At 39.9% G+C, this 12,547-nt stretch overlaps 1 protein-coding gene across 1 annotated transcript; it reads right to left on the bottom strand.

The window, feature by feature from the left end:
• Positions 1–10,854: 10,854 nt before the first annotated feature.
• On the bottom strand, positions 10,855–11,843 carry LOC135940175 (E3 ubiquitin-protein ligase RNF170-like). The gene is made up of 3 exons (XM_065484964.1): positions 11,737–11,843; positions 11,510–11,685; positions 10,855–11,152 (listed from the first exon to the last, which is right to left on the bottom strand). The coding sequence occupies exons 1-3, from the start codon at positions 11,825–11,827 to the stop codon at positions 10,871–10,873; spliced, it is 549 nt and encodes a 182-aa protein (XP_065341036.1). The 5' UTR covers positions 11,828–11,843; the 3' UTR covers positions 10,855–10,870.
• Between the last annotated feature and the right edge of the window lie 704 nt (positions 11,844–12,547).

The raw sequence follows: 12,547 nt of genomic DNA on the forward strand, positions 1-12,547 counted from the left end.
GGCTAATTGCTCCATCTCGCAGCGCTGAGTGGTAATTAATAGTTGTGAAACCGCACGCCGCGCATCAAAAGGGCAAACTCGTGTGTGGTCTAAACGGCGGGGCACGGACTGGCCTTCTTTTCGCCGCCTCAAAAGGGTGGCAGCGATGGGCCCGCGGCAGTCCGGCCCTGCCGGCAGAATCAGCGCGACGTGCCGGTTGCATAACCGACTCGCTGCTTTTCAATTAACAGCCAAGTGAGCTTCTCCAGTGGAGGGGACCGTCTTTTGTACTCTCCGTGCGATTTTTTGGGGGAATTCAGGTACGTCGGTGGCCTTTTGAGCGGCCGGGCCGTTTGTGAACGCTCCAAGCAGCTATTTCGGGCATCAAAGGGCGCTGCTCAAAGCCAGCTTTGACTCTCTTGCAAATTGCGCAAAAATTAGCCGTTCCTCGGAGAATGACACAATTCTGGGTTGAAAATCCAATCGACCTAGCTGACATCGGTGCCGTAATTGCTTTCCCTATCCTGATCGCAACCCTGGAGTCGCGCAACTCGCGCAGATCTGCGCAAAAAAGTCTATCTTGCAGTAAAAGCTGCAACCAGTGAGGGCTGGAACGTATTTTTTAAATAAGTATTTTTTCTTCAGCTTGATTTTTTAAGTAAGATATTAAATGCTGCAAGAAAAACGGTACTTTTGATTTTTTGAAAAATGTAAATAAGATGTTTAACTTAAGTTTAAAAAACGCTGCTGTTTCAAAATTTCGGGACGGGTGACTAAGAGAGAAAATTTTAAGGGAAAAATTACACTGTACATTCAGGCACCAGACAGCAGCTGTTTCGCAAAATTCTATCTGATAAATCAGAACCTGCAACCCCAAATTTAAGTACAGAGAGGTACTTTAATTACAAAATTAATTTCAAAATCTATTGAAAACCAAGGCGGGAAATTTCCATTCAATTTAATGCATGCTGAAAACTGCTGCACTGTTCGATAGAATTTTGTAGAAAAGTATCATCAATTATTCCCTATCTGAGGATTTATCATGAGAACGAAAAACAGAGAGGAAAATTAATTGAAGCTAAAAGAAGTTTAATTAATTGGAGTTTTCTGATATTCATTTATTTATTCTCCATTCCGGTACAGTTGTTGTCAGTACATCAATTTTGCTTGAAAAAGCAAGTCTAAAACACGGTCATTTCTGTATTAAATATTTAAATATCACATCCCTAGCGGAAACGATAGGCGGTATCGTTTTTCAGAGCGGAACTAAAATCCCGCATGTAGCGGATATATTTTTCCGTCACAACAAGCAGTTGACAGCAGCGTTTTGTGTTTTTACGAGGATCAACCCCCGAAATCTGGCGAGTGAGTGTCATTTTAGCGTTGGCGGAAAATCCAATCAAAGCACGCATCAAACCGGCTTGTTGACACAAACAGCGAGACGTCATGCGAAATGAGATTCACAAGTGCCGGCCTGGCGCTCGGCATGCAAAGTGTTTGCAGGCTCGTTCGCCCCTTGACGCGAAAGAAATTAAGTATAACCGAACGGATATTTGCCTATATTACGTGCAGAGCATCGATCTGATGGCAAGTGAATAAAGAAGGCGTTTTTTCATTACTTTACGCGTGCAATAAAGTTTGAAAAGCCTTTTCCACACAGGCAATGCGGCCGTGTTCAAATGAATTTACAAGCCTCTTTTTATTTGCTTGCAGCTCGAATTTGATCTGCTTTTTCATGTAGGATTCGAAGCTTTTTTCTATTATTAGCCAGAGTTGATTCAAAAAGCAAATGAAAACTCAGGTTATTTGCTTTCGGAGATACATAAAAAGCACTCTCTTCTCTCGTTAAGCAAATCCGTCTTTTGAATTCAACAACATCCTACTCATCCATTGCCAGTCGATTTCCACAGACTTTTAATGGGACTTTTGCCAAAGCAGCGTTTCAAAAAGTTATGTGAAAATGCCGCGGAATACTAACGAACTGGGAAATGCCGGGTGACATTTGGAGCACAATAATTCTCTCGCTGTATTTCCAAGGATCAGTTTTAGCTCGTTTAGAAAGTTTCCTCGCCAAGCCAGATCGAGATGACATAATAATTAACAAGGCGCTGAATTACTTCTCCGCGAACAATTTTCCCAGAGATTCCTATTTTTATTGCATTCCGCGCTTCAAATGGGAAAGAAATTTAACGAGACGCGAGCAATTTCACAAATGAGGCGCGGTACGAGGATGGAGATAAAAGTTGTCGTCTCGCTCACACAGAAGCGTGTAATATCCGGACTGAATGGGTTGCAAGGGCGATAAATTGAAATGAGAATAAAAGAAGTGGGCTATAAAAATGTAACATAAATTATTAAATCGTCACTTCTTTTTTCTGCTCCAAGAGAACGGATGTGTCATAAAAATGTAAAAAAAGTTGTGAAGCTCGCACGTGTGCGACAAGAAAAACGCAATGTCGTTAGCCGGACGTACACCGGATTTAATTTTTCTCGCCGGTAAATATACGCTGTGGAATTTTTGGGACAGCTCGGCTGGCGGGTCATTTGTCTTGATCGCCGCGTGGCAGCGGCGGCGACACTCGGAATAATAAAGGCCCAACTGAATGGCCCTCATATCGCCCAATAAATTTCCCACCCTTCCGTGATTAATTGTGCCTCTCTCTTCTCTCTCCCTCGCTCTCCGACTGTCTGGCTGTCGTAATCACGCTCGCCAATGAAATTTCTGTCTTGTCACGGCCGGTGGGTGCACGCGTTTCAAATTGAAATCAAAGCTCTCGACTTTGACATCGGTGAAAGCGAAAATTTTTGACTTGTGCGTCACGAGATCGCATTACGTACGTGACGTGTCACACGACTGCTGTTATTTGATTCTAAAATTCCACGTCAAGGCACGCCAAGGATAATTTTAAACTAAAAGCCTTGGAAACAGAGTGCTTTAGTAAATACAACGTGACTACTTGTTGGTTTTTGGAGCGTATATTTTCCTTGTTTTGATAAGTGGCTTTCCAGTGGAAAATGGATACCAAATTGCATTGGAATGGAATTTTTCCGGGACCTATTTTTGGCTCTCTTCTCAACATGATTGGAGTTTTTAATTAGGAAAGCATGTTGCAACAAACAAACAGGAAAACAAATGTAATTTTAATTAACATTTTTTTCTGACAAATAAATTTTATTAGGATGGACAGCTATTTGAAAATTCTATGAAAATAAAATTAAATAACACGTGTTCTCGTGCAGTACAGCCGCTGTTTTGGCCCCGCAGGCATCATCAGCAGTACTTTTCCTCCCAAACAAAATTGATAAACCCCATATTAGCTGCAGAGAATTCTGAATCATCGATCATTGAAAACATCAGGCTTCAGGCTTTATACTCATTGCTAAAAACCGAAAAGATGATACAAGTGACGAAACCTTGTCAACCTCACCACTCGCCCTCGTTGTGATATAACACAAAAATTCATAAGCTAAAAAAACATCCTTTGTAATGAAAAGCTTTCATTATTCATACATTGTAATGAAAAGCTTATTTTAAAGAGAGATTGCTTTTTCGGGATCAAAACAGCCGCAGCAAGAACGTGCGTTATTTAATTTTTTTTTCGCAGAATTTTCATTAATAGCTGGCCATCATAATTAACCATTCAGTCTATAGAAATTTAACGATTGACCTGCGTTTTTAATTCTTTTTGTTAATTTTCTTTCCTACAATTCGGGGTGAGGGGTAAAGAGATTTTTAATTTTGAAATTAAAATCTTTTTGTATGCGTTATATATAAATATATGTTTTTTGTCGAGATTTCTCACGAAGTATAAAATAATGCTTCAATAATGAAAATAACATGAATAAAAAAGTAAATGTATTACACACCCAGTCTTTACCTCGTGCCGAAGTGTTGAACATTGTGAAAATTGTGTCTCGTGAACGTTTTTATCAACAAAAAGCTCTCACCCAATTTTCGGTTGAACATAATTAGAGGTGGTAAAAAAAAACTCCTGGTCAATTTTTAGAGGCCGTAAAGAGCTGGTTAACCATTAATTTATTGAATGTGCCAGTCTCTGATAGTGAAAATCTAGAAAATGTTTTTACCCAAATTTTTTTTATTAAATAAGAGATATATACAAGTTTTATTTGGTGGTAAAAGACTCCTCATCGGATCTGTTTAAAAATCCAATTTTTTCACAAATTTTACTTTTAATTGCCTTGCTCTGTGTTCCTTTTAACTTTACCGAAAATGGCAAGAGGATTCATAACTACCCGAATTACCCTAATTTTAAATCATTCCACGCTTGGCTGGTCTCGTGAAGCCAAAGCAATAGCCCATACATCGTGGCATGAACCTATTGTTCGTCTAAAAAGGGAAAATGAAAATATAGCCTGATGAGGAAACAAAAAATGAAAGAACAGCAGAGTGTGGTGCCACGAGGGCGGATTGGAAATTAGGAGAGTGCAAAGAAAAGAAGCGGAGGGACCAAAATTAGCGCAGCGTTAATTATTTTTGACTCGCTTTTGTGATTGATAGTGCCGACGCTAAAGTTAAGAGGGCAAACAGAGTTTGCACAAAAAAAGGCCGCGGGGGTGAGGCGACGAGCCGCTTGAAACTCTTCACAAAAGCGGCTCTCGCATAAATTAGCAGCGCGCGCGGCTAATGTTTTAACCTGGTGGCCAGAAGAAGTAAAGCGAGTTGTAGTGGCTCTGAAGCGTGCCAAGTTTTGTTTTCCTCTACGCTTTGTCGGTGCTGGGAAAAACGAGAAGAAGCGTTTTATTTTTGAGTCGGCTTCATCACCAGGGCAAAAAGAGAGTCGACGGGCCGGGGGAAAGTGAGCCGGCCACTGCCGCGCGCTGGCAAAAAGCGAATGCAGCTTTTCCTCCTCTCTCTCCCAACAGCATCCGCATATTTTAGCGCCCCGCTCTGCCAGCAGAGAGCGAGAGATAGAGAGAGTCGCTCTCTCTCCCGAACACTTACCGACTTAGCAGGCAAAACATAAATACGCTCTTGTAATGCGCGGAGCAAAAACGAGGATCTTATCGCGGCGGCGGCCTTCGGAATAAATTGAGATCGCGCAGGAACAAAAAGTGTCCGGCGGATAAGTTCCGGCGGGATGATTCCGATCTTCTTCTCCCAGCTGAAAAGAGACGCTCTTTCTTCAAGCTTAATTTGTAGGGATTTGCAAAATTAGTTAGTTGATTTAATTTGTTTCCCAGCGCTAAATAAACGGTTTTGTTACTTATTTTTCAGTCAATAATAAAAAAATATTTGGTTCCCAATAGTTGTAATGTAAAGTCGATCTGCATCGCATAAATGTCAGTGTGTTTTTCCCCAAAAAAATTTGTTTTGCAATTTGAGCCTTCAAAGTGTCTTCACAAAAACTAATCTACCGGCCAACACTTCACAATAATTATGAATTTCTCGAGGAGAGCGAATCTCGAATAAGGCGGTGAGGAGAGTGGTGCAATTACCAAAAATTTCAAAAAATGGAACGGTGTGATAGGTGCTATTACCGGTGGAAGAAGCGAAAAATTACTGAAATAATTTCCTTGAAAATCCAAGAATTTTTTATTAATTGGTTTTGCAGAAAATAGTAAAAATGTATTACTGTTGAATGTTGAAAAACTTATAACGGTCTGTGCTTATTTGTTTTGATGGTCTTGTTATCTTAGAGACCACAGAAAAAATAATCGCAATATTTGGGTTTTGGCTCATCCCTTATTTATTTGCAAACTTAATGCTTGTGTACAAAAAGTCCCTTCTTGGCGAGTGCAGACGAAGGAGTCCAGTGCTCGTGAATTTTTAACGAGCTGCGTGTTTGTGTGCTCATCTTATTCGTATTTGCTCTTCAGAAAATGTATCTCTCGTGAGTGCACACAACATTTTTCCCCCTTGCAGACAAGTATAGAAAGCCCCACGGAGGCGGCGTTGAGACGGAAGGGAGTTTCTGTCATTGCGGAGATAGATAAAGGCCTATTATGAATTCAAGATGGATATTGAGATACAACACGCCGACTGCTCTCTCGGCTCAAGCGTTCTCCCAATCCGCCAAAACCCCCATCATCTCTCGCTCATTTTGCGCCAAGCGCCGCGCGCTGAGCGGAACGTGGGCGATTCACTCACACTGCTCTCACTTATGCATGAACGTGAAGCGATGAATCCTCTCGCGAGTATAGAACACCATGCATAAATTCATTTCCTATTATACACGTTCAGTGAAGAGATTTTATGCTTTTGTCTGATGTTATTTTTCCTACACGTCACAACCGCAGATATATATAGCTGCTTCTCTTGGCTGCAATTTTTAGCGAGAGAGCTTGTACAAACTCATAAAGTAATATCATCAAAGCCTGCATGAAATATAAATATCTCCATTAAAAAAAGAAAAGCTCCAATTAATGAAATGGCGAAAAGGTATTTCGAGCTTCCACGAGATTGCTTTGACTCTTTGCACAGTTGGAAAACCAATTTTTAATAATTTCAAAACGTGATATCTTCCCGGCAGCGTAGCTGAAAGAAAAACGATAATCAAGTCGTCCTATCGAGGGAAATTCTCTTTTTGGCAGCGGCTTTCAAGGTGTGGATAATAATAAAAAGCGAGGTCTTATTCCAGCCAAAGGAGCCGCACGTAATGAAATTTAGCCACCCGTGGCGTGTATTTTTATTTCCCGATCGTTTCGTCTGCGCCTCCGGGCTTAAGGGTTGGTGTCAATTTATCAGACACGAGCGGGTGAGACCGCTTGCTTCCCAGTTCATGTGGCATGCACATATTCATTTATTTAGAGGTGGCCGTTCCCAAAGCGAGAAGCAATCACTCGCTGCCTGGCAGCACCGTTAATCAGACCGCTTCTTTCCGCGCACGCCAAGCTGCTTTGGTGACAAATATTTCACCCGCCTCTGCTGACGGAAAAAAATGCTTCAATCGGTCGCCGCAATGCTTTCCTCTGCTATCTGCAGAGAATGCGAAAATGCCAAGCTCAAATTGCGATCATAATTCATTTTAAATTGAAATCTGGAAGAGAGAGTCTTGCTGATTTTCATGAATGTTTCTAAAAATGTCAAAATATCATTACTCGTAGTCGTAAATGCCACTCTTTAAACGTATGCTGAGGTAAAAAATTAAAGTAAGATTAAAAAAATAAAAACAGCAACAAATCAAGAAGGCAACAAAACATTTAATAATCTTGAAACACAATTTCCAATTAGAAAAATCTAGGCGTGAAAAATATTTGAAGAAATTCTTTACAGTGAATTAGCACGTCAAAAAATTGACATAGCACCATTTTTAAGTTCACATATATGTTGTAACCTTTGGCTAGAGGTTTTCGTTGCCTAATTTTCAGATCAAACGTTAATGTACTTCCGGTCGAGATATTCAATGTAGAAGTTTTTTATTTTTGGCACCTTTCGAAAGATTTTATTTCGAAAAATCGGCAATAAATTATGTTCTAAGATAGAAACAGAAATGTGGTTGGAACAAAAAGATAAGTTTCAAATAGCCATTTTTGGCGAGGTCATGGGTCAAATTTTTTATTTTCAAATTAATTAATTAATATTTTCAAAGAAGCATGATAAAACATTCCTCCATAATTACGCCCAACTAATTGGTAACTAATTTAGTGATAACTCGTGATGGCGCTATTTTTTGTTTAACAGAAAATCAGCGCGACATCCGACTCTCAGCTTTACGCGGTTTTCGCGTCTGTTCCCTTCGCAAAACATTCTTCACATTATTATTTCATCCACTGGAAGGTTCAACTGAAGTGTTTGGAGACACTACAGATGCAATTCTATCACAACTAACGGTGTCATATGAAATATTTTATTTCAAGCGCCGTTTATAATGTGCTGGTCACTAGAACTAGTGAGAGATTTTTCACTTCAAATAACATATCACTTTTATATACTACCTGTCTTGTCAAAATTTCGAGTGATCGAGTAAAGCCATTTGGTAATCATTGTAAAATACCAACACAGCATGAATATCAAACGTTTTCCCCGTTAGTTTGAAATGTGGGAGTTCGCTCGGAAAAAAACGTGTCGTGCCGTGTGTGATGCTAATGATAGGCGTCAACGGATGCGCTGCGCACCCGCGAACTGTTCGCTCTTGACATTTTGACCACAACATACACCGTGTCGGGCCTCACTCACCGGTGGCGTCGATGAAGACAATTCAGACAACCTGTCCCGGCGGGCCTCGGTAAATGTTGACGCACTTTCCCAGCGGGCGTTGGTTGCAGGGCAGAGCATTTCGCCGCCTGAAGCGCGCAACACTGCCCGCCTCGGGCTGATTGCGAGCGGAGGCGGCGTCATTAAGGCTGTATTATTCATCTGTCCCGTGGCCAATGCGTCATACGGACGCCGCTGCAACTACAATTTCAAACAATTATAATTATGAGCACTGCCACAACCCCCTTGGAGGCAGTTGCGATGCAAATTGCATGTGATTTGGTAATGATGTGTTTTAGTTTTAGCTGGAATCCGCGGCTACTGTTGCCAGAGGTGATAATAATAATGAAAATTCAACTGTGGGAAATAAACTAATCTGTTTAGAGTTTGCTCTGGATTATGCTAAATTGGTGCTTTCCATCAAGACGATGAATTATGCAACGACCAGAATGATGAAGTCCATTAGGTAGATTTTAGATTTTGGGTAGTTGGAAATGGAAAGGCACAAAAACTAGGCTTATTAAGTCAAAGATCTGTTGACTCACTCAATTTAAAGAGAGAAGAATTAACGATTCGTAAATGAGTAGATGGAATATTTTTTGGAGTTTTCTTACAAAAAACGATTTGAAATATAGAACAATTAATACTCTTTAGTGTTTTATTGTGCTTTAAAATGTAATGTTAAATGGTGTTTGCCTTTAGACGGGAAAACTTCCGGAACGAAATAAATTAAAATGTTAAGTAGGAATTACGACTAAATAGTCATTAATATTTCATCCTAAGCGCCTCTCCAAGCGGCTGGTGGCGCCAATTCGGTGGGTGTTAAAGCTCTCAGAACGCCCGCATTTGACCTTTAAGACTGGATTTTACCTGCAATTTATAGATGCGATTAACGTTCATATGTTAAATTGAAATTAATTTTCCAATTTTACCCGTTCACAGGGGAGGTTGTGAATAGAAAAGATGTTAAAACAAATTGGGGAAAAATTTCCAAGTTGGAAGAAGAAAATTTCTATTTGCTTTTTCTGTCAGGAAATGAAATTTAAAATTTTTTCAAGCAGATCAATAACATGATTATTTGAATCACTGGTTTGTATTACAATTTCGGCTTATTCCAAAGTGCCTTTTCAGCAAACCTGATTATTAAAATATCCACCAGTTGTCCGCAACATTTGCACGCGGGCTGACTGAAGAAATTTTTTAATTGTAAATTGTAAGACGTGATTAATTATGTTTTTGACCTCCTTGCACAGTTTTTAAATATCACCTCCTGACCGTACATGCAAATGGAAAATTTCCTCTACCATTTTGGGAATTTCTCTGCAATTTATTTTAATATCTTTTTCATTGACGTAAAAATTTATAAACAATTAACTTTATTCGAATCAAAATGTTAACCTTCATGAACAACTAGTTTTTCGATCTTTTTGAAGGTCACATCATCAGTGAAATTAATTTCAAAGGTATAATTGCAGCGGGAGATGCATCAATTACTGGAAGCAACTAAGTAAGACATTTATAACTCCAAATTACTCCAAAGATCTTACCCTTGACATGTTATGTGATATCTTTTTTATAGAAAAAGAGGTGAATTTTTATTTTAAACTAGTGTAAAATTATTTCTTACTGCTCTTAGTGCCAATGCACGGCGCCGCGATTCGAAATATGAAAATACAAAGCCTTGATGGAATCACAAATCGAGCTTAGCGTGCACCACTGCATGACGGTGAATATTTTCCTTCGCCGAATCAATGCTCAGCGGCTTACAGAGCAAATGAAGAACAAAACAATGCAACGAACCCGTTCCCCAATTGAATTGATTAATTCAGCAGTGCGGCAGCGCTTTAATTAATTCGTGGCGGTATGCGCAGACTGAGAGTGAGCCAACCAAGTGTTCCGTTTATTTGTTCAATTCATGTTTGAGCTTCGGCTGACGTGTGCTCGAACGTTCGTACGTACAAGTCCGTGTATATGATCCATCCCACCCCCGCACACGTCTGAACGTTGTTGGGCTTCGAGAGAGCGAATGGAGCATTATTTGTCCGGTGACAGACCGATTGGATGCCGACGATGGCAATCATTATGTGCTCGCTGCCGCCGCGATTGTGTACACGGATGTGGGTTTAAATTAATTGCCTTTATTCGCTACGTGTGCATGATCAATAGCAACTCCTTTTAATGGTGATTGCTGCGGCTCGTTCTCGGTAAACAGATTCGCTAATTAATTAATTAAAATAATAGTGCGATAAAAAAAACATCGGCCAGTTTTGCTCAGATTGTACCAAATTATCTTTCGCCGGTGAAGACGAGAAAGACTCCCTCGTCTTGACTTGCGCCGAAGATTCTAAAACCGGTTGGGAGCCAGGTTGTATCTTGAAAGCAAATATTTATTTTGTACCTGCCAGCGGCACAACGTTTATGCCGAGTTTAAAGTTTAAATGCAAATTTTCCTCTCTGAATTATTTGGGAAAGAGTTAATACATTGCTGTAAAGCATGTTTAATTTCGTGATTTATTCATGAAAGAAAATGGTGTGTAGCTTCGTAATTACAAAACGGATGGGAATAAAATAAATAAGTTTTTACGTCGGTTCAAATTGAAAATTAAGCCTATATTTCGTAAAAATCCGTGAATAGTTTTACGGTTTGTATTGAATATTGTTACGGTTAAATTATTTTGAGGCAAAGCACGGGAAATTTCATTTAATGCACACTAAATCTCCTTCATTAATCACAGTTTACAATATTTGTAACTGAATTTGGAGCCCAACTGTGCTCCACTGAGAGAGGACCAGCACCGTGGACAGAAACAAAATTATCTTGACGAACAAGTAGAAGATATAGTTGAGCAGCCTGAATAGGGGAATGGGCAGCAGCGAGCTGGTGATTTCGTAGCCCAGAACGAGAACCATGATTTCTATCAGCATGCTCATGGCCAAGTTGAATGCCAGGAAGACGAGGAACATCCACCGAGGGTCAAGTAGGAGATCCAACGCCGATTTGCGCAACTTCTTTATTATCTGAATTAAAAATAAAAACAATTTATCAAAGATTCCATAGATGTACATCATTAAATTATTACACATATACTGTAGTTTAACTATTGCATTTTGCACAGTTTCGAAGAGTCATTTTTCTTTGGAAAGCGATATATTTAGCAAAACTCGCCGCAGAATTAACATTTACTTTCATCGTTTGATGAAAAATAGAATTTACACAGAAAACAAAAGACATGCATATTGAGTGAAGATATATGACGATTTTGAAAATGTTGTTCTCGCCAGTTTGTATATCTGAATTATTTTTTATTTATCAAAAATAAATATCAAGGGGAAGAATAATTGAGACGTGATCTCGTCAAAGTTATTTGCACTTACTCCCCATCCGCGGTTGTACTGCTTCAGCTCACGGACAACTTTGTCCCTCCTTTCAAAGTCTTCTTGCAAGGAGTCCATTGAAAACTCGGCTTGCACTTGGTCGACGGGCGAGCGGCAGTACGGGCAGTTGACGTGCTCCTCCTTGACATGGTTCCAGAAAGACAGGAAGCAACCGCCTGTGCATTCAAACGATCAGATTTAGAGCAGCTGCATTTCTAAATGCATACCGCAGAATTTGTGCCCACAGCTTGTTTTGATGGGCAAGTCCAGGTTGGATCTACATATTGGGCATACGTCGTCACCTTCTTTTGATTGCATGTCTCTGCTGGCAGCTGGTCCCCCTCAAAATAAATTTGGATGCAAAGCGATTTTCGTGATCAAACTTTTTGAATAACCGCAACAATTGTCTTTTTCTGTACAAGCCAATATTTTATCGATTGTTGTTGAGCCGATTCAGTTTCTTAACACAAAATTTTAATTTTTTCTATTGACATAGGCGTGAAATTAGTTTGATTTTTCCTGGTGAAAACTTTTTCCAAAAATGCCTGCGGTTGGAATTCATGTTGATATTTCTTAATTGGTCGAAAATATGCTTTAATTAAATTTCCTCAAAACCTCAAACCCTCTTTGGATCTGCAACGACTCAAAAATACTCATCACTCGTCGTTTTTCCACCACAGCTTCTTTTGATCACTATCAAAGCATTTTTCGTAAAAATTTCCAATTAGATTGAGTAGACCTTTGTCGAGCGACACTATCCTTTCAGCTGAAAACATGAGCGCTCGATCCGCATAAAAAGCCGACTTGCCTTCTCACCAAGGTGCTTGATTGAAATGCCAGACATTTGTCCGGAAGGCAAATCACGCTCGTCCAGAACGTGCGGATGAGCCGATGTGCTTACCTTTCGAAACCAGAATGCTTTGTGAGCCAAATTCTTCACAAGGAGATCCAAACTCATCGATCCGTTGTTGGTTCAATCCACGGCAAATTGGTTTCGGGAAAAAAAAATTACCACCCCGAGTCGCCTCTTGCTGTTGA

This window comes from Cloeon dipterum, chromosome 3 (genome assembly GCF_949628265.1).
Source record: "Cloeon dipterum chromosome 3, ieCloDipt1.1, whole genome shotgun sequence".
In the NCBI taxonomy this organism is placed as follows: Eukaryota; Metazoa; Arthropoda; class Insecta; order Ephemeroptera; family Baetidae; genus Cloeon; species Cloeon dipterum.

Bases quoted from the DNA above. Each gene is read 5' to 3' on its own strand.
- LOC135940175 (XM_065484964.1), bottom strand. From the start codon at position 11,827: ATGCAATCAAAAGAAGGTGACGACGTATGCCCAATATGTAGATCCAAC. The intron at 11,686-11,736 runs GTATGCATTTAG...TTGAATGCACAG, and splicing joins CTGTGGGCACAAATTCTGCG to GCGGTTGCTTCCTGTCTTTC. The intron at 11,153-11,509 runs GTAAGTGCAAAT...TTTTTAATTCAG, and splicing joins AGTACAACCGCGGATGGGGA to ATAATAAAGAAGTTGCGCAA.